General features: G+C 39.9%; 1 protein-coding gene across 17 annotated transcripts in view; it reads right to left on the bottom strand.

The window, feature by feature from the left end:
- Window positions 1–23,195, bottom strand: part of fryl (furry homolog, like) — a 376,544-nt gene that overhangs the window by 22,969 nt on the left and 330,380 nt on the right. For all 17 annotated transcript variants that reach the window (XM_063043177.1, XM_063043178.1, XM_063043163.1 and 14 more), the window contains 4 exons: window positions 22,677–22,885; window positions 15,572–15,779; window positions 12,892–13,041; window positions 6,980–7,078 (listed from right to left, as the gene is read on the bottom strand). In XM_063043177.1, coding sequence (XP_062899247.1) covers window positions 6,980–7,078; window positions 12,892–13,041; window positions 15,572–15,779; window positions 22,677–22,885 — 666 coding nt within the window. The remainder of the gene's footprint in view (window positions 1–6,979; window positions 7,079–12,891; window positions 13,042–15,571; window positions 15,780–22,676; window positions 22,886–23,195) is intronic.

Genomic DNA, 23,195 nt, shown 5'->3' with positions numbered 1-23,195 from the left:
CTTCAGATTCTCAGGATTTCCTGTGCATTTTTAAAAAATACTGGAACAGAGTGGTTGAAGTCTTCTTTCTCTCTCCTCTGCCTTCATTCATCTCCTTCTGTTCCCATATCCTCCAGAAATAAGATTAAGGAGGCAGCATAGGATATTTGGCTCTTTGCACTGCTCTGCCATTCAGTAAAATCATGGCTGATCTTTTACCTCAGCATCATTTTCCAGCTCTGACCGTGTATCATTTGATTCCATTAATATCCAAAAACCTATCAACCTTTATCTTGAATATACTCAGTGACTGAGCCTTCATAGCCCTCTTCAGAAGAAAATTTTAAAGATTGACTTCTTCTGTCTGCTTTGAGTAGCTGACTCCTCCTTCTGGGACAGTGGTTCCTAATTCTAGACACTCCAGGAATGGGCAAACATCAACTTAAACTTAATTGTCAATCAACCATATGGAGGAATACAACCAAATGAAATAGTGTTCCTTTGGGGCCAAAGTGCAATACACAGTACCACCAGTCACACACCACACATATAATCATGATCATTGAAAGACATAGTTACAAAAAAATGTGTACTTCAATGAGATCATTTCTCATTCTTTTAAACTCAAGATCGGACACGGCCAGAATGCCTCACCTTTCCTGCCGAATCTTTATTGCACTTCCTCCATCACATCCTCAAATCTGTATGTAAATATCACACCCAAATCCCCAGATTCATATTAGATTTTTCAAGAAAGAAAGGAAATAAGAATACAGGGAGAGTTTCTGAGGAACTGGTTTAGGGTAAATAAAGGGTTTGTTTGTCCTACAGCAAACTTTTAAAATAGGCTGGTTACTCTAGCCTCTACACAACAAGAAATTACCTAGAAATCAGAGCAAATACTTCAATGTTTTTTAAAATCAGTAAATTAAATTTGCAACTCATGGGAATCCTCTTCCAAAAGAACCTAGCATGGAACTATGAGCCTCATCTCTTGGTATGGAAGCCCAGTGAAAGTCTTGCTGCCAAACACCTCTGAGCCTACAAGTGGCACAGTCCGGACATGCAACAATGCCCTCATCAGCCACCTTAGAACCCACAATTTATAATGGAAGTAAATTATGCTTACCCCCAAAGATTGTAGAAGAAGATGATAATGATGATGAAGGTAGTGGTAGATGGCTGCAGAATTTGTGACATGAAAACCAAAACATCATTTAAAGGAGTCAAGAGGAAACATAGAAAAACATAAAAAACCTACAACACAAGCCCTTCAGCCCACAATGCTGTGCTGAACATGTATTTACTTTAGAAATTACCTAGGGTTACCATAGCCCTCTATTTTTCTAAGCTCCATGTACCCATCCAGGCGTCTCTTAAAAGACCTTACTGTATTTGCCTCCACCACCGTTGCCGGCAGCCCATTCCACGCACTCACCACTCTGCGTAAAAAAACTTACCCGACATCTCCTCTGTACCCACCTTAAAACTGTGTCCTCTTGTGTTAGTCATTTCAGCCCTGGGAAAAAGCCTCTGACTATCCACACGATTAATGCCTCTCATCATCTTATACACCTCTATCAGGTCACCTCTCATCCTCTCACCAAGAAGGCCAAGTTCACTCAACCTATTCTCACATAAGGCATGCTTGCCAACCCAGGCAACATCCTTGTAAATCTACTCTGAACCGTTTCTATAGTTTCTACATCCTTCCTGTAGCTAGGTGACCAGAAATGAGCACATTACTCCAAGAGGGGTCTGACCAGGGTCCTATATAGCTGCAACATCACCTTTCAGCTCTTAGTCATAGTCATACTTTATTGATCCCGGGGGAAATTGGTTTTTGTTACAGTTGCACCATAAATAATAAATAGTAATAAAACCATAAATAGTTAAATAGTAATATGTAAATTATGCCAGTAAATTATGAAACAAGTCCAGGACCAGCCTATTGGTTCAGGGTGTCTGACCCTCCAAGGGAGGAGTTGTAAAGTTTGATGGCCACAGGCAGGAATGACTTCCTATGATGCTCTGTGCTGCATCTCGGTGGAATGAGTCTCTGGCTGAATGTACTCCTGTGCCCAACCAGAACATCATGTAGTGGATGGGAGACATTGTCCAAGATGGCATGCAACTTGGACAGCATCCTCTTTTCAGACACCACCATCAGAGAATCCAGTTCCATCCCCACAACATCACTGGCCTTACGAATGAATTTGTTGATTCTGTTGGTGTCTGCTACCCTCAGCCTGCTGCCCCTGCACACAACAGCAAACATGATAGCACTGGCCACCACAGACTCGTAGAACATCCTCAGCATTGTCCGGCAGATGTTAAAGGACCTCAATCTCCTCAGGAAATACAGACGGCTCTGACCCTTCTTGTAGACAGCCTCAGTGTGCTTTGACCAGTCCAGTTTATTGTCAATTCGTAGCCCAGGTATTTGTAATCCTCCACCATGTCCTCACTGACCCCCTGGATAGAAACAGAGGTCACCGGTACCTTAGCTCTCCTCAGGTCTACCACCAGCTCCTTAATCTTTTTCACATTAAGCTGCAGATAATTCTGCTCACACCATGTGCTCTTGAACTCAATCCCACGGCTGGTGAAGGCCAATGCACAATATGCCTTCTTAACCACACAGTCAACCTGCATAGAAGCTTTGTGTGTCCTATGGACTCGGACCTCAAGATCTCTCTGATCCTCCACACTGCCAAGAGTCTTACCATTAATACTACATTCTGCTATCACAATTGACCTACCAAAATGAACCACCTCACACTTTATCTGGGTTGAACTTCATCTGCCACTTTTCAGCCCAGTTCTGCATCCTGTTGATGTCGTGCTGTAACCTCTGACAGCCCTCCACACTATCCACAACATCCCCAACCTTTGTGTCATCAGCAAATTTACTAACCCATCCCTCCACTTCCTCATCCAGGTCATTTATAAAAATCATGAAGAGAAGGGGTCCCAGAACAGATTCCTGAGGCACACCACTGGCCAGCAACCTCCATGCAGAATATAATCCGTCTACAACCACTGTTTGCCTTCTATGTGTAAGCCAATTCTGGATGCACAAAGCAAGGTCCCCCTGGTTCCCATGCTTCTTACTTTCTCAATAAGCCTGCCATGGGGTACCTTATCAAATGCCTTGCTGAAATCCATATACACTACATCTACTGCTCTATCTTCAATGTGTCTAGTCACATCCTCAAAACATTTAATCAGGCTCGTAAGGCATGACCTGCCTTTGACAAAGCCATGCTGACTATTCCTAATCATATTATGCCTTTCCAAATGTTCATAAGTCCTGCCTCTCAGGATCTTCTCCATTAACTTACCAACTACTGAAGCAAGACTCACTGGTCTATAATTTCCTGGGCTATCTCTACTCCCTTTCTTGAATAAGGGAACAAAATCTGCAACCCTCCATTCTTCTAGAAACTTTCCTGTCCCCATTGATGATGCAAAGATCATTGCCAAAGGCTCAGCAATCTCCTCCCTCAATTCCCACAGTAGCCTGGGGTATATTTTGTCTGGTCCCAGTGACTTATCCAACTTGATGCTTTCCAAAATCTCCAGCACATCCTCTTTCTTAATGTCTATATGCTCAAGCTTTTCAGTCTGCAGTAAGTCATCCCTACAATCGCCAAGGTCCTTTTCCGTAGTGAATACTGAAGCAAAGTATACATTATGTACCTCTGCTACCTCCTCTAGTTCCATACACACTTTCCCACTGTCACACTTGATTGGTCCTATTCTCTCGCCTCTTATCCTCTTGCTCTTCACATACTTGAAGAATGCCTTGGGTTTTCCTTGATCCTAGTCGCCAAGGCCTTCACGTGGCCCCTTCTGGCTCTCTTAATTTCATTCTTAAGCTCCTTCCTGCTAGCCTTATAATCTTCTGGAACCCTATCATTACCTAGATTTTTGAACCTTTCGTAAGCTTTTCTTTTCTTCTTGACTAGATTTTCAACTGCCTTCGTACACCATGGTTCCTGTACCATTCCATCCTTTCCCTGTAGGTTTGGAAGGTGGTGGACTGGAGGAGTGGAAGTGCTATTATCAAGAGGTTAATATATAACTTGGGAAGGGAATGTAACAGCAATAATATAAAGTTATTGCCTCTTTGCCATTGATATAATGGAGGGAAAAGTCTAGTGGTGTTAATGGATAAATTCCAGAAATCAACACTACTGTAATGCAGTATCAGTAACAAAGGTTTACAGGATTTAAGTACAAGTAGACAGAGAAATAAAAAACTTCAGGAGGTGATGGTAAATCGCTATATGGCATTGCGAAAGAAACAGCTGGAATGCTATGTAGAGACCTGCTTAGTGCATTGAAATGAGGATATTCAAATTCTGGAAGCAATGTGAAAAAGGGCATCTAAATTAATGTCCTCCTGAATCTACTTAAACTGCAATAAGCTGATTACCTGGCAAGATTCTTAAAAGAATAAATTGAATTTTGACTACTTCGGGAGAAGCTTAAAAAATTGATTCTGCACACAGCTTTGATATATCTACAGAGCCATGTAAAAGTATTCAGCCCTAAATCCTTTGTTCACATAAATGAGTATTACAACCAGAGATTTTGATCAATTTAACAGAGAATTTTAATTTGTGAATCACATGCTCCTCCCCCTCCACAGTAGAGCCCCAAAAACAGAAAATTGTAAAACATGAAAATCTAAAAATTCAAAAACTGAAATGTCAGCAGTTCAAAGTATTCATCCCCCTTTGCTCGATTCTTTGTTGAATCACCTCCCATATTTATTACAGCTAGTAGTCTTTTCGGATAAGTCTCTATTAGCTTTGCACAACGTAATGGAGCAAGATTTGCCCATTTAGTTTTACAAAACTCCTCAAGCTGGGGAGCTTTAACTGGGGAGCAGTGGTGGACTGCAGTCTTGAGGACTTGCCAGAGATGTTTGATCAGATTAAGGTCAGGGCTCTGACTGGGCCACTCAAGGACATCAATTTTCTTCATTTGAAGCCACTCCATGGTTGCTCCAGCAGTATGCTTTGGGTTGGTGCCTTGTTGAAAGACGGACCACCTCCCCAGTTTAAGCTTTCTGGAAAAGGCTAGCATATTTTTATCTAGGATCTCTCTGTATTTAGCAACACACATCGTTCCATCAGTCCCTGCTGCTGAAAAGCATCCCCATACCATGATCCTACCTCCACCATACTTTACAGTAGAGATGCCGTTACCTGGCTGATGCACAGTATTAGATTTATGGCAGATGTATCGCTTAGTGTTGAGGTCAACAGGTTCCAACTTAGTCTATTTGACCCCAAGACCTTCTTCCACATCTTTACAGTATCTTCTAAGTGATGCTTTGCGAAGTCTTTACAGGCAAGGATCATGTTTTATTTTTTAGCCAGGATTTGTTCCTTGCATTATTCTATAAATACCCGTTTTGTGCAAGCTCTTACAGATTGTGTAACCTTCATTTCCAGTTACAACCACTGACTTCTGCAGCTCACTCAAGAGTGACTGTTGGCGTCATAACAGCCTCTCTTACAAGTGCCATTCTTCTCTGGTGACTTAAGTTTAGAGGAGCAGCCCAACCTAGGCACTGTTGTTTCATTTTTTCCCCACTTTGTCATGATGGACTACACTGTACACCGAGGTATGTTCAATGCCTTTGAGTTGGTCCTGTACTGTCCCCAGTTTTGTGCATCTCTATAATTACTCTGACTTGACTTGAATGTCCTTTTGTCTTCATTTGGTTTGGTCTGCTGAAAATCTACTACACTTTTGGACCTTACAGAGAGTGGGGATATTTAATCTGGTGAATTAATTGAAAACAAGAGATCCTCCAACTTTCTACATCAACAAATTGGCGAGTTGGTAAGGTAATATAGTATATTGCACCTGAGGAAAGCTAGCATAGTAATTACAAAAGGTATGATTACTTTTTCAGCCTCACAAGGTTGGTTTGTGGCTATTTCAATTTAGAAAATGAGACAGTAAAAAGTGAAAATAGTTATGGGGGCTGAATACTTTTTCAAGACACTGTGTTTTGTGTGTAGCAGAATAAATACCTGGGCTGGACTTTCAAAGGAGGCAATTGAGTGTGACACTGTTGAAACTTTTGGGTGAAAATAAGACTTTCTGAGATATGGAAAACAAGGGTTCATTTGTTCTGGTAATGCTAGATTGACTGGACACTTTGCAGTTTTCTTTATTATTGTTCTTCATGATTCACTCCCAATACTGTAGACATAATCTTGTCAAGTTCTCCTTTAATAGATAGTGATAGTATACGTTTTTGTTTTTTCTCCAAGTCTACCCAATCTTCAACAAGTCTGTAGACCAAAAGTGGATAAATTACTCTAAGTAAACATCCAAGAGAGATTCGGGCTGCTTGTTTCAACTTACTGATCTCACCAACCTCTAACCATGCTGTAAGTATAGTTTTGACAGAAAAAGTTTTAACCACCCCAGCAGGTCAAAAAATATTGATTCCTAATTATGAACCATACACTGCAATTCATACAAAGGAAAATGTAGATGAGATCTTCGAGTTTGTAAGTATCACAATAACAACCTAAACAACAGATGGTCTGAATAAAAGCTAACCCTAAAAATAACTGATGATCTGTTGCAGATGTATAGAATAAACAAAATTTATTTGATATCACCTAAAGGAACAGATTATGTGCCTTTACATGAAGTAAGCAGTGTAAAATGTATAAATAAACATCATGCATTCTGCTGTGGAAGATTTAATAAGTTCTATTGTATTTCTAATACTTGGTGTTCTAAAGAAAGTGCATCAATTCTTCACAATGTTAAAAATCTGCTCAATTTCACAATCCTACTGGCATGTACTGTTTAACAGAGGGAAAAGGAATTTGGTTAAGCTGAAGTATCATTTTTAAAAAAAAAACTGCATTCCATACATTTGAAATACTCTAAGTCTGATTATAAACACTGTCCTACATAAATCAAAAGAAACTGCAAATATACAGTAAATGTAGCTCACCTGCTCAGCTCCCTCCCTTTTGGCATTGTAGGTATCCAAATGTTCCTGTAGCTCTAACACACTAAACTTTAATGTCTCTAACAATCCACATGAGACAAGCTGTAAGAAAATACACAACATGTTTTTACACTTCATGTATTTAAATAATATAAAATAGATGTTCTGTGCCAGAACAATGTCAAAAACTGAGGAACACACTCTGCTTCTTAGTCTGTATCCAGTGGATAAGAGGGGAAAACAGAAATGCAAATTAGTATGCAAGATCATGAACTGTTGTGGTGAAATGGATTCAGATTATCCTCCCATCAATGGAGTAGTGCACTACGCAATTTTAGCAAGGGTCAGGAATGAATTATCTGCCACAAGACTGTGACACTGGTCTCGGATAGAAATGTTCTCAGGTGCATCTATTTCAATGCAAGGAGTATTGTAGGTAAGGCAGATGAGCTTAGGGCGTGGATTGGCACGTGGGATTATGACGTTATTACTATTAGTGAGACTTGGTTGCAGGAGGTGCAGGACTGGCAGCTTAATGTTCCAGGGTTTCGTTGATTCAGACGTGATAGAGGGGGAGGGATGAAAGGGACAGGAGTGGCATTACTAGTCTGGGAAAATATCACAACTATGCATAGACAGGACAGCCCGGAGGGCTTGTCTACAGAGGCCATATGGGTGGAGCTGAGGAACGGAAAAGGTGTGACCACACTAATAGGGTTGTATTATAGACTGCCCAATAGTCAGAGAGAAATGGAGGAGAAAATCTGTAGAGAGATAGCAGACCAATGTAAGAAACAGAAAGTTGTAAGAGTAGGGGATTTTAACTTTCCACATATTGACTGGGACTCCCACACTGTGAAAGGGCTAGATGGCTTGGAGTTTGTCAAATGTGTTCAGGAAAGTTTTCTAAATCAGTATACAAAGGTACCTACGAGAGAGGATGCAATACTTGATCCAGAGAATCTAGGGAACCAGACAGGTCAGGTGACAGAAGTATGTGTAGGTGAACAGTTTGGGTCCAGTGACCATAATGTCATTAGTTTCAAGTTAATTACGGATAAGGATAGGTCTGGTCCTCGTGTTGTGGTTCTAAACTGGAGAAGAGCCAACTTTGTGGAAATGAGAAAGGATCGAGGAAGAGTGGATCGGGATAAGTTGTTTTCTGGCAAGGATGTGTTCAGTAAGTGGAAGACCTTCAAAGGTGAAATTTTGGGAGTGCAGAGTTTGTATGTTCCTGCCAGGATTACAGGCAAAGTTAACAGGCATAGGGAACCTTGGTTTTCAAGGGATATTGGCAATCTGGTTAAGAAAAAGAGAGAGGTGTATAGCAGGTACAGGCAACAAGGAACAAACAAGGTACTTGAAGAGTATAGAAAATATAAGAAAATACTAAAGGAGGAAATCAGGAAGGCAAAAAGACATGAGGTTGCTTTGACAGATAATGTAAAGGTAATCCCGAAGGGTTTCTGTAAATATATCAAGAGTAAAAGGAGAGGAAGGAACAAAATTGGTCCCCCTAGAAGATCAGAGTGGTCGTCTATGTGTGGAGCCTCATGAGATGGGGGAGACCTTAAACAGTTTTTTTGCATCAGTATTTACTCAGGAAACTGGCATAGTGTATATGGAAGGAAGGGAAACAAGCAGCAGTGTCATGGAACATATAGAGATTAAAGAGGAGGAGGTGCTTGCTGGCTTACAGTGAATAAAGGTAGATAAATTCCCCGGGCCTGGCATGATATTTCCTCGGACCTTGAGAGAGACTAGTGTAGAAATTGCAGGGGCCCTGGCAGAAATATTTAAAATGTCCTTAGCCATGGTGCGGTGCTGGAGGATTGGAGGGCAGCTCATGTTGTTCCGTTGTTTAAAAAAGGCTCCAAAAGTACAGGCCAGTGAACCTGACATCAGTAGTAGGTAAATTATTGGAAGGTGTTCTGAGAGATCGGACATACAAGTATTTGGACAGCCAAGGGCTGATTAAGGATAGTCAGCATGGCTTTGTGCATGGTAAATCGTGTTTAATGAATCTTGTAGAGTTTTTCGAGGAGGTTACCAAGAAAGTAGATGAAGGAAAGACTGCGGATGTTGTCTACATCAGGGGACCCCAACCTTTTTTTGCACTGCGGACCGGTTTCATATTGACAATATTCTTGTGGACCAGCCGACCGGAGGTGGGGGGGTAGGGTTGCCAACAGACAAGAGTAGCAGTTGGGTTTGTTGGGTTTACCCAGAGAAAGACCACAATGACCATGAAGTCTTGCGCGGGCACATGTGCGCATGCGTGACTTGCGCATTCGTGTACGTGCCTATTTTTTTCTACAAATCACTTTTGCCGATTCTGTTCGGGGAGGAGGGGGTTAACCACAACCAGAATATAGGTGATAAGTGGCTAATACACTCAATTTCATTTCTAAAAGGGTTTATCTAACAAATTTAATATTAAACACACAGCACATATTTTCCTCGCATAAATATATCACAAAGAAAAATTGGATAGGTATATGGACAGGAAAGGAATGGAGGGTTAAGGGCTGAGTTCAGGTCGGTGGGACGAGGTGAGAGTAGCATTCAGCACGGACTAGAAGGGCAGAGATCGCCTGTTTCCGTGCTGTAATTGTTATATGGAGATATGGTTATATAAGTCAATAGCATCATAACATTTTAAGTAACGTTTAGATATTAAACACACAGCACGTATTTTCCCCGTATGAACATATAAAATCATTGCAACACACCAGTATCGCTGAATCAGTGGGAGCCCTGGGCTTGTTTCTCTGCAACAAGACGGTCCTATCGAGGGGTGATGGGAGACAGCGATACTCGATGGGGGTTCCTGTTTTCGTTGCATTCATTGCAGAGATATGTTGGAAATGGAAGCAACGTTTCTAGTGCTTTCGTGGCTATCTCAGGATATTTAGCCTTGACTTTGATCCGGAATGCCGGCAGAGAAGTTATGTCAAACATACTTTTCAGCCCGCCGTCATTTGCAAGCTCGAGGAGTTGATCTCCTTCCCGCGCTGAAGTGGATGATGCGCAGGTAATGACTTCGCATGCGTTCAAGCTCAACAGTGGGTGTGACAGGGAATGAGGAAAGGTGCAGCTGACTCATATCGCCAAATCATATCGTTTCCTCGCGGCCCAGTAGCGCATGTTTTGCGGCCCAGTACCGGTCCGCGGCCCGGTGGTTGGGGACCGCTGGTCTACATGGACTTTAGTAAGGCCTTTGATAAGGTCCCACATGGGAGGTTAGTTCAGAAGGTTCAGACAGCAGGTATCCATGGAGAGGTTGTAAACTGGATTCGAAACTGGCTGTGTGGGAGAAGACAGAGAGTGGTAGTGGATGTTGCTTCTCAGACTGGAGGCCTGTGACTAGTGGTGTGCCTCAGGGATCTGTGCTGGGACCATTGCTGTTTGTTGTCTATATCAATGATCTAGATGATAATGTGGTAAATTGGATCAGCAAGTTTGCTGATGACACTAAGATTGGAGGTGTTGTGGACAGCGAGGAAGGCTTTCAAAGCTTGCAGAGGGATCTGGACCAACTCGAAAAATGGGCTGGAAAATGGCAGATGGAATGCAGACAAGTGTGAGGTGTTGCATTTTGGAAGGACAATTCAAGATAGGACATACACAGTAAATGGTAGGACACTGAGGAGTACGGAGGAACAAAGGGATCTGGGAGTTCAGATACGTAATTCCCTGAAAGTGGCATCACAGGTAGTCAGGGTTGTAAAGAAGGCTTTTGGCATCCTGGCATTCATAAATCAAAGTATTGAGCATAGGAGATGGGATGTTATGGGGAGGTTGTATAAGACATTGGTAAGGCCAAACTTGGAGTATTGTGTACAGTTCTGGTCACCTAACTATAGGAAGGATATCAATAAGATTGAAAGAGTACAGAGATGATTTACTAGGATGTTGCCGGGTCTTCAGGAGTTGAGTTACAGGGAAAGATTGAACAGGTTGGGACTTTATTTCTTGGAGCGTAGAAGAATGAGGGGGGATTTGATAGAGGTTTACAAAATTATGAGGCATATGGAGGAGTAAATGCGAGTAGGCTCTTTCCTCTTAGGTTAGGAGAGATAAATACGAGAGGACATGGCTTTAGGATGAAAGTGGAAAGGTTTAGGGGGAACATTAGGGAGAACTTCACTTAGAGAGTGGTGGGAGTGTGGAATGAGCTGCCATCTGACATGGTAAATGCGGGCTCACTTTTAAGTTTTAAGAATAAATTGGATAGATACATGGATGGGAGCGGTCTGGAGGGTTATGGATTGGGTGCAGGTCAATGGGACTAGCGGAATAAAGTTTTGGCACGGACTAGAAGGGCCAAATGGCCTGTTTTCTGTGCTGTAGTGTTTTATGGTTCTATGGATAAACACCTTAAGTTAATTTGTTTATTACAACAAATTCTAGTATCACTAAGAAAAAACAGAAATCAGATGTAGTTTCACTGAAAACGGGCATCAGATGTTTGTGGTTATGTTACTGGTGGTTTTTCCACAGGGTGAGAATAGCAGCAATAGCAACACTCAGTCTCAGGCAGTGTCCTGGCTTCTTGCATATTCTAATATAAAATCAGTATTATAACTGTTACCCAATCATCAAATAACTGGAATATCCAGATGCTTGAAGGTTTGAGAAAGTACAATCATTCACAGTAATAAGCTATTTATTTGCTCTTGAGGTAACAATGGATTTCTTCAATTACCCTTGGGGGCAGCGGGATGGAAGATAATATGATCAGGAAGATTAACAGCAAAAAGAAAACCTTTTCACAATTGTATAGGTAAATTCAAAGATGTATTGTCTACACCTTAAATTGATTCAAAAACTGCCCATACAAAATGCAGGGTAGAACCATTGTATCCAGGAGAGACGGTAGTGTAGCAAAGTTGAGTACTGTAGTCATAATGAACTGAAAAACAGGTGGATGTTACTGGGGTCAGTCTGCAGGAAGATGAAACATAGAATACAGAACACTGCAGCACAGTACAGATCCTACAACCCACAATGTTGTGCCGATCAATTAATCTACTCCAACATCAATCTAACCCTTCCCTCCTACATAGCCCTCTATTTTCCTTTCAACCCTATGCCTAAGAGTTTCTGAGATGTCCCACACATATATGCCTCTACCACACACCTGGCAGGGTTTTGCACACACCCACACTCCATGCACATGTGGAGCAAATGGACCACTCATTTTGAGTTGCTTGTTACTGCAGTTGAAAGGAAACAGGTGACTTAATACAGTTCGGCCCAAAGCACAGGAGAGTAACCAACTTGGAGAGACTGTATGAACAATCAACCTTTGCCATTGTCTATTGTGAATATATTTAATGTTATATTGGACATAGTCATTGCCATTTTTATTAAAATGCATGCTGTGGCTATGGCAATTTTTCTTGTTACTATTGTTATCTTCCTACAAGTAACCAATGCTTTATTTATTGATAAGTATGGGTGGAACTGGTTCTTTGTCTTTCATGGTTTGAGCCCAAGGCAAGTCTTTCAACTGTGAATAATTGAAAGAAAGTAACATAAATAATAAATTTAAAATAAAAATGTAATTTCTGAACAAATGCAGCTGTGCTATGGATAGAGAAACAGGTGTATGGAATAAAGTGGCCACTGAGTGTACTTCTCTCTTCACAGAAGACAGCTGACCAGCTGAGTACTTACAGCACTTTATGAATTATTTCAATACTTCACATTTGAAAAATAAATGTACTTACTTTTGAACATAAATTGTGACTAACTAGAAAGCACAAAAATATAAATGGCAAGTCATCTCAGAATATTATCTTTAATAAATATGCACCCACACTTGAATAAGGCCTTCTGAGTAAATGTGACACAGCATGTCAATTAGTTTATACTGGTTTCAAACAATTGCTTTATAGGGCAAAACTTACAGTTTCGGCATCCACAAAGACAGTGGGGCAATCCGAACACATCATCATTACTTCCAAAGAACTCTTGAATTTTGACCCTATCCTTTGCAGGCTGTCTCCCAAATGACTGACGGAATCATGAGTTATGGCACAGAATTTTTTCTGAATGTTCTGTAGAAATAAGCAACCAGTTGTCAGCTTCACTTCTGACCCCAACTCTATGGCACGTTTTGAACAATCTTTCACATCACCATGTTTATGTACAGTGGCATGAAAATGTTTGGGCACTCCTGGTCAAAATTTCTGTAACTGTGAATAGTTAAGTGAGTAGAAGATGAACTGATCTCCAAAAGTCATAAAGTTAAAGATGAAACATTCTTTTCAACATTTTAAGCAAGATTAATGTATTATTTTTGTTTTGTACAATTTTAGAGTGAAAAAAAGGAAAGGAACACCATGAAAGAATTTGGGCACTCCATGAGAGTTGAGCTCTCAGATAACTTTTACCAAGGTCTCAGACCTTAATTAACTTGTTAAGGCTATGGCTTATTCACAGTCATCGTTAGGAAAGGCTAGGAAAGGCCAGGTGATGCAAATTTCAAAGCTTTATAAATATCCTGACTCCTCAAACCTTGTCCCAACAATCAGCAGCCATGGGCTCCTCTAAGCAGCTGCCTAGCACTCTGAAAATTAAAATAAGTGATGCCCACAAAGCAGGAAAAGGCTATAAGAAGATAGCAAAATGTTTTCAGGTAGCCGTTTCCTCAGTTCGTAATGTAATTAAGAAATGGCAGTTAACAGGAACGATGGAGGTCAAGTTGAGGTCTGGAAGACCAAGAAAACTTCCTGAGAGAACTGCTCGTAGGATTGCTAGAAAGGCAAATCAAAACCCCCGTTTGACTGCAAAAGACCTTCAGGAAGATTTAGCAGACTCTGGAGTGGTGGTGCACTGTTCTACTGTGCAGCGACACCTGCACAAATATGACCTTCATGGAAGAGTCATTAGAAGAAAACCTTTCCTGCGTCCTCACCACAAAATTCAGCGTCAGAAGTTTGCAAAGGAACATCTAAACAAGCCTGATGCATTTTGGAAACAAGTCCTGTGGACTGATGGAAGTTAAAATAGAACTTTTTGACGCAATGAGCAAAGGTATGTTTGGAGAAAAAAGGGTGCAGAATTTCATGAAAAGAACACCTCTGCAACTGTTAAGCACGGGGGTGGATCGATTATGCTTTGGGCTTGTGTTGCAGCCAGTGGCACGGGGAACATTTCACTGGTAGAGGGAAGAATGAATTCAACTAAATACCAGCAAATTCTGGAAGAAAACATCACACAGTCTGTAAAAAAAAAAAGCTGAAGATGAAAAGAGGATGGCTTCTACAACAGGATAATGATCCTAAACACACCTCAAAATCCACAATGGACTACCTCAAGAGGTGCAAGCTGAAGGTTTTGCCATGGCCCTCACGGTCTCCTGACCTAAACATCATTGAAAATCTGTGGATAGTCCTCAAAAGAACAGTGTATGCAAGACAACCCAAGAATCTCACAGAACTAGAAGCCTTTTGCAAGGAAGAATCGGTGAAAATCCCCCAAACAAGAATTGAAAGACCCTTAGCTGACTACAGAAAGCATTTACAAGCTGTGATACTTGCCAAAGGGGGTGTTACTAAGTACTGACCATGCAGGGTGCCCAAACTTTTGCTTCAGGCCCTTTTCCTTTTTTGTTATTTTGAAATTGTAAAAGATGGAAATAAAAAAGTAATCTTGCTTAAAATATTAAAGAAATATGTCATCTTTAACTTTATGCCTTTTGGAAATCAGGTCATCTTTTACTCGCTTAGCTATTTACAGTAACAGAAATTTTGACCAGGGATGCCCAAACATTTGAATGCCACTGTACATTATGAATGTTTAGCATTGGCACGGATCAGTTTCGGTTCCAAGTTAATATTAACATTGTGGTAGAGTAAACCAAAAAGACAACAACTAGTTAGGAAACCATCATGACTTCAGGCTACACCTCATCAAACACTACTGAGCATGACAATACAGAGTCCCTTCACTACTTGAGGATTATCTTGAAGAGAAAACAATTTATTTCTTTTCCCTTCATTACTAGCCATCTCCTTAAATCTCCCACCTTCCATCCTCATCTCTAACAAGCACGAGGAATCTAACAGAACAGTAATTTCTATGATGGAACTGATACATCTAGATGCCTCTGCTTTTCCCTTTAACAAATTCCAAGACTGAATAAATTGGAATAAATGTAGAATTGATAAATAATTTCATTTTCCTAATAATAACCTGAAGAATACAGTATTTGTAAATATTTCAGTAAGTGTTTAAAGGAGACCTCTAAATGTATTTTGAAAGCACATTTTACTTCAATTTTTAACTTGTACATTTGCTTGAGAATTTCCAGTTTATTGAAAGAAATTTATTGAAATAAATTTGTTGAAATGGTTTCAGGAAAACCAAGTCTGTTTTTATATAAATAATATTCTACGATTAATAAAGACCTATTTACAAGATTCTCAATTAGAAACTTTCCAGCGACTTGAATTCTGTTTCAACAACTCTGATACACAAGTAAAGCAAACAGCATTGATACCACATTGAGAACATATCCAGAATGGGTAATACCCACTAATTCCTCAAAGAAAAAGCCGTACCACCATTTGATAAACTACTGACCTGAAACAATCTAGAAAACACGTGAAATGTATGCACAGCACATGATCCATCTGTGTCCGACAGCATTTGGTTGACATGACAACGCCAGGCTTCCTCCTCATCCTCATAAGCCACTGGTTGGAAAGCAGACAAGATAGCAGACAGGAAGGGTGATGGTGGTGGTGAGGTTTGAATCTCTGGATATCCTTCCTGGTCTCCTTCATCTTGACTGAAAATAAAACAGAGGGTGCATAAGGTAAAGGGATTAAATTAAGTGGCAGGAATATACTCTTCATTTACAAACGTATTTCAGATGATAGCTCATTTAAATTTTCACTGATGATTTGTGCTACTTTCCCAAAACTATATTACTATTTTTTTTATTATTGCACTGAAAAACAGTACATTTCTAGAAATATTTTTTCTTCACTATTTCAATTCTAAAGAACAATTCTCCCTCCCTTTATGATACTGTGCAACATACACAGTTTAAGAAGAACATTTCCTAATGTATCAAAATACATACTAAAACTGAAAAGGCTAGTATTGGACAAACATGCTTTCCCAAAACCTTGATTGTTTCATTAGAAAATAGCAATAATAAAGACATAACTAAAAATATAATTTAATAAATCAATTTCACTTCTGACAACTGCTGCAAATAAACTGGAGGAGTATTTTAATTAGAAGCGGTGATCAACTTAAAATATGAGCTCAGACTTTATCCCAAAAAAGATGTGTTAGAACTAAATCCAGCCTTGACCAAGACCTAGCCATCTCATAATACTGACAGGAGTCATAAAGCAGTCCATTATTCAGACCTGCCCACGTGCCCAATTTAAAATATAACAGTACTGAGATTCAGGAGTTTAAAAGTAAGAGAAATACGAATACAAATGGGATACATTTCTTAACTTTTGGATAATCACAAGCTGTTAAGCTGGATTTATGAATCCTTGAAAACATGGATTTTCTTTTGTAGCATTTTCCTCAGTAAGTTTTCAATCAACCGATCTCTGAAGATTAGTGACTACTAGTTGTCAAATATAATTTGAAAAGTGAAAACAATAGTAGATTTGCAAGAATATTCTCAGAAAGCGCAACAATTTTTTGTTTGTGCAAGAACAGTACTGATATTCATAGAGGCACATTGCAAGTAGCAATAGAGTGGCAGATCATTTTAAGTCCCAACAAATTTTGTTCAGTGCAGCATAAATCTTTTATAACCAGAAATTAAGTATTAGTACAAAGAATCTTTTACTACTGATAAAATGAACAAACTGATTATTCTCAAATCAGGTTCACTTTTTAAAGAGTTTGGTGTCAGAGAATAAAATATAATGTGAAGTGGCTTTCTATTCCAATGAAAACTGGAAAATTGACAAATCTACTCACTATAGAAAGTCATAAACTATACATAGTATACTCACTGTTTACCTTTTACAAAACAAGATGAATAAATGTATCTGAGATAGTTCCTACTTAGTGCAGACAACATTTTGGTTAATGTTAAGCAGGATCACATTTGAAGTGCTGCTGAACATTTTACAGTCCACTAGCTGGCAGATTATCTGCATAGGTAGCTAGTGGTAGCTGTATGCAAAATTTAAACCAATTTTCTTCTAAAAAAAAAAGGCAAAAGACCTTTCGCAGTCCTAGACAGTAATTTTAATTAACTTAAGTACGGTCTATTTCAAGAGGTTGAATATATCAAAGGATGTCAATTTACATGCTCAATCAACTTAATGGGTTCCACATTTGTAACGTTCTTCAGGATCTTACGATAATCTATTTTTTCAGTAAAATATACAATATCTTGTTTAGACTCAGAGAGAGTATTACCTCTGCTGTGTCCTTTGTATTTAGTACAATAATGTATTTAAAATGTCATGGTTAAGTAAATGAACAAAATAATAACAAAGATTGATTACATTGCAAGTCAATGACAGTGCCAACTCCCATTAGATCATTTAATGCACGACAATGAATCAACTGAAAACATGATGCAAGTTTCATTCAAAACCAGCTGGACTTCTAATAAGCTTTGCTGGATTCTCTTGACAAATGCTAAGCTTTCTCATCTAACGGATGCAACAGTTTTATAATAAATTGCTGCAGGTCTGCTTTGGACATATCAAGGATAAAACGATACCTGATGAAACAAACCAATTACTTAACTAAGAGAAATATATCCTTCTAATTTAATCTATCCAGGATTTGTGTAATTCTGTACATCAGTTAAGTCTTCTCTTGGCATCCAACGTTCCAAGATAAAACAACCCCAGCCCAGCTAATCTCACCACAAAGGTACACTTTTCCATCCTCAAAATTCATTTCAGTGCAATTTTTCTTGTAATATGGTGACCGAAGCACAATAGCCAAACCTGGCCTAACAGATATTGCATATAACCTCCATGTTTTTCTAATCTGTACTCTGATTTATAAAAGAAAGCATTCCTTACTGTCTTTTAGCTCCACTCATCAACCTGTCCTGCTACATTTAAGATCCATGGACATACACTCCAGGGTCTGTCTGCTCCTCCACACTTTTCAATATCATTGTACATTTTCTTGCAGCGTTGTACCTTCCCAAAACATCACCTCACACTATTCTGGAATAAAGTACAATTGCTATTTTTCAATCAATCAGTCCAGACTATCACTACCCTGATGTTTAACACTTTCCTCCTCTCCCAACTACACTATCAATTTTTGTATCATATGCAATTTGCTTCAACATGCAAATTTCTCCATCATATCCCTCTTTTCAATCAATAATATATGCAACAACAACCAAGGATCCAAGTGCTGAGCATTGTTAGACAAAAAGAAGACAAGGAGAAATTATTCCACACTTTTTGAAGTCCTCAATGGTGAGAAGAGCTTTAATGGCTTTGCTTTCAAATCAGAAATAGTACAAGAATCAATTTAAATTGGATTTACAGTCTGCATCTTGAGATTTTTGATTTAATCTAGTTATCCTCTATACTGTAACACATAGTTACTCACTATCCAAAATACCTTCATGTTCTTAGGACCATGATGATATTCTTTTCCTGTTTTTGGCAAGTCTTTCGATGCTTCTCCAGCCATGTCCTATACAGTTCTTGACCATGTTGTTTTCACTTACAATCATTTGCCCAGCTTATGGTGTTTTGATTGACGGAATAGGCTTTCGAACAATGCATAAAACCCATCCATCCCCAGTGTCCACTGTAATGATGATGTTCAGATCTTGACTGCACTACAAAACGACTTCCATTTGAGGTCATCTGGGCCAATTGTATGGAAGAATTTTTCCAATGCGGAGGGATGAATTAAGGATAGTTTGGACACTCTCATCTCCTGCATCTTGCACTAGGAAGAAATGCTGAAAGCATGTGGCTGTAATATATTTTTAGGTTGGTGTAAGTGATGGATTGTGATTAATCTTGCACTATAGTTAAGCTTTGAATGCAATTCTGATTTATTTTTGGGTGCCTTGGCTTGTTGTACTATTCTGGCTAATCCTAATGGAGATGTGAGGCCAGCAGCTTCATTAGCTAAACCGTTTACCAGATTTCTCAGTTTTAGCTTGACAAACGATGTCATAAGTAGTGGTATCTGCCAACAACTTCTCCTCTTCCCACATTAATATACATCTGTGAGCATCTCAATTTGTCATTGAAGACCAGTCGTCACCTGGTTCTGACCACCGCCATGTGGAAAACACTTTCTTAACTTGTGAATTTCACAATGTTGAAATAATAATCAGCCAATGACGAGACTGTTCACTTTGCAATAATCAGCAATGATCTTTTCTTAATTCATTATGCCAGAAGCAAATCTGCCCACCACCCTGCTGTTATTCATATTGCTCTTAGTGACCTTGAATTCAGATTTTTCATGATAGGTAGCTCATGATGCGGTACTCTCTTGGCACGAGGTACAATCTGTTCTTTGCTTCTTTGTCAATGCCCTTTGGCAGCATTTAACACTACTTCAGACATGACATTGCTGAATTTCCCTTACAGTTTTGTTTTCATAAGGTCGTTGCTTCAGGGCTTTCCACTCAGGCAGGGACTATCGCTTTTCCCTTTTCAATAAGAATCAGTATTTGGCAGGATAGTGCCAAACAGATTTTCAATAACCAGCTTTTTTCCAGCTTGTATCAGAATTGGCAAGTTCAACATCCTGCAATATTAACTCAGTTTTTCCTCACTCTGCAGATTTTACCTGACCTGCTAATCATTTTCCAATAATCTCTTATTTCAGACATACTATGTTTTGTTTTCATCTCCTCCTTGTGCTCAATGATGTTTATATTTACATCCGGTCATTAATTAATTAATGGAGCCTTCACTCTCTCTCACCCAGCAACACCAATATTTACACCATTTAATGTTTCTTGGTTCCCTCCCTATCTTTTCTTTCTCCTATCCCAGTAACTTAAAATATGCATTTCTTCTAGCGTTTTATAATTCTAATAAAATACATAGACCTATATAGCATGTGAGCATGTCCTTCAGCCAAATTGGCCCATGCCAATCAAGATGCCCCATCCAACGTAGTTCCACTTGCCAGTTTTTGGTCCATAATTTACGAAACTTTTCCAATGAATGTACTTGTCCAACCTGTCCAACAAAAGTTGTTATTGCACCTGCCTCAACTGCTTCCTCTGGTTGCTGATTCTACACTGTTACCACCCTTAGTGTAAAAAGGTTGCCCCTCAGGTCCCTCTTAAATCTTTCCCAATCTCACCATAAACCTATACCCTTCAGTTCTTGATACCCCAACTCTGGGAAAAGGACAGAGTGTATTCACTCTATTTATGCCTGCCAAGGTTTTATACACCTCTATAAGAACACACCTCAATTTCCTACACTCTAAGGAATAAAGTCCAGCCTGTCCAACGTCTCCCTATAACGCGGTCCTTTTCTGCTCTCTTTCCAGTTTGATACCATCTTTCCTATAGCAGGGCAACCAAAAATGAACACAGTACTTCAAGTGTGGCCTCACCAATGTCCCGTACAACTATAGCATGACCTCCCTACTTCTATAATGCCCTGACAGTGTGCCAAAAGCTTTCATTATCCTCTTAATCTGTGACTCCATTTTCAATGAACTATGTAACTATAATCCCATGTGCTCTGTTCTACAACACTCTCTAAGGTTCACTTTGAAAGTCTTACCTAGATTTGACTTCACAAAATAAATACCTCACACTCAATTGGATTAAACTCCATTTGCCATTCCTCACTTATTAGCTGATCAAGATCCCCCTGAGACTTTTGTGATAACCTCCTTTATTTTTTTACAATACCACCTATTTTAGAGTCATCTGCAAATTTACTAACCATAAACACAAGAGATTCTGCAAATGCTGGAAATCCAGAGCAACAGACACAAATTTCTGGAGAAACTCAGCAGGTCAGACAGCATCTATGGAAATGAATAAACAGTCTATATTTCGGGCCAAGACCCTTCATCAGGTCTGGAAAGGAAGGGGGAAGATGCCAGAATAAAAAGGTAGGTGGAGGGGTAAAAAAAAAGACGAAACTTCGAGACAAAAGACCCAAACAGTTCCCTTCACCACCACCACTACTACACTCCCTCTGGCAGAACTGGTCCTCATCCTCAACAATTTCTCCTTCGGCTCTTCCCACTTTCTCCAAATTCAAGGGATAGCCATCAGCACTTGCATGGGCCCCAGCTAGCCTTTTCGTTGGCAACATGGAACAGTTCATGTTCCAAGCCTTCCCTGGTAATGCTCCCCAACTTTTTCTGCATTATTAGTGCATTTGTCCTTCCCCAGCAATCTCCCTCCTGGCACAAGCACCAGAAATGCTACACCTTCCCAATGACCTCCATCTTCACCTCTATTCAAGGCTCGAAATAATATGTTCAGGTGATGTAACACTTCATCTTCAATCTGTTGGGGTTGTCTACTGTATCTGGTGCTCCCGGACGCAGTCTCCTCTACATTGGTGAGACTCAACGTACATTGAGGGACTGCTTTGTTAAGTACCCCTGTTCCATTTACTAAAAGTGGTTAACCATTTCAATTCCTATCCCCAATCCCATTCCAACATGTCAGTCCATTGCCTGCTCTTCTGTCACGATGAGCAACACATCATATTCTGTTTCGGTAGCCTCCAACCTGATAGCATGAACATCGATATTTCCTTCTACTAATTTTTTTCCTTTTTCCCTCCCTTGCTCTTCTTCTATTTCCCACTCTGGCCTCTTATCGTTTCTCCTCACTTGCATATCACTGCCCCCTTGTGCCCCTTCTTCTTTCCTTTCCTCCATGGTCCATTCTCCTTTTCTATCAATTTCCTTCTTCTCCACCTTTCCCACCCACCTGGCTTCACCTACCATCTTCTAGCTTGTTCTCTTTCACCACCTCCCATTTTATTCTGGCACCTTCCCCCTTCCTTTCCAATCCTGATGAAGGGTCTCAGCCTGAAACGTCGACTGTTTATTCATTTCCATAGATGCTGATTGACCTGCTGAATTCCTCCAGCATTTTGTGTGTGCAAATTACTAGCCACATTTTTGATATTAGATTAGATTATGAGGACACACAGTCCTCTTTTATTGTCATTTAGTAATTCATTAAGAAATGATACAATATTCCTCTGATATAGATGACATACAACAATGGGACCAGTAACTAGTATTGAGATACATCACTAGTCCCAGGCCTTGAGGTACACCATCAGTCACAGGCTTCCAGTCCAAGAAACAACCTTCTACCATCAAGTCAATTATGCATCCAATTAGCCGGCTTCCCTGGATTCCATACAATCTAATCTTGCAGAGCAACCTTCATTGTGGACCTAATCAAAGGCCTTATGGAAGTCCATTTACATCTCAGGAGCAGACCTTGGAAACTTGTGTACTTTCTCACCTTTTAAAACATCCAGGACCTCCTCTACTATAAAGCAGATGATCCCCAGTAGCTCCCCATTTACTTTTCCTAGTTCTAAAGTCTTCATGTCTTTCTCCATGGTAAAAACAAGGAGAAATATTCATTATGGACCTTGTCCATCTCCAGTGGTTCTAAACAAAGGCATCCCATTTGGTCTTCGAGGGGACTATTTTCTTTCTAGTTTCCTTAAATGGATAATATGGATCTAGCTACCTTGAATGTCCTGAAAGATCTGCCTCCTCCTCTTCACATCTTTCATCCAGCTCTTTAAGAGCAAGTGTGACATCCTCTTCACAGATGGACTCTGGTGAACTCCCTGGAGCAAGAAACTCCTGAAACCTCTGGGATTCAAGGTTGATGTCTGAACCTGTGTCTTCATTAACACTGTTGGCCAGTTCATCCTTCACAGCCACAGTGACATCCTGTAATCAAACACAGAAATAAAAATACAGCAACGGATATTGATGTGCTGCTTTCATGTCAACAGTCGGTAATATTTTCAGAAAGTACATTTAAAAACACTTGAAAACAGTTTTAGGCTTTAGCAAAAAGCAGCGTACAATCATCCTTTCTAAATTTTGGCAACACTTTTACCGCTTGGCCCATGTTTTGCAAATTCAAATGGAATCCAATTAACAGTAATCAACAAAAATACTGATGTTGCAGGTATTTTCTTTCTTATAGGCTAGACAGGGGAAAAAAAGGTCCTCTAATCTGGATAGGGGGACCTTG

The sequence above is a fragment of the Mobula hypostoma genome, chromosome 3, assembly GCF_963921235.1.
Source record: "Mobula hypostoma chromosome 3, sMobHyp1.1, whole genome shotgun sequence".
NCBI lineage: Eukaryota > Metazoa > Chordata > Chondrichthyes > Myliobatiformes > Myliobatidae > Mobula > Mobula hypostoma.
Note: the sequence above shows the minus strand (reverse complement) of the source record. Positions and strands in the feature narration are given on the sequence as shown.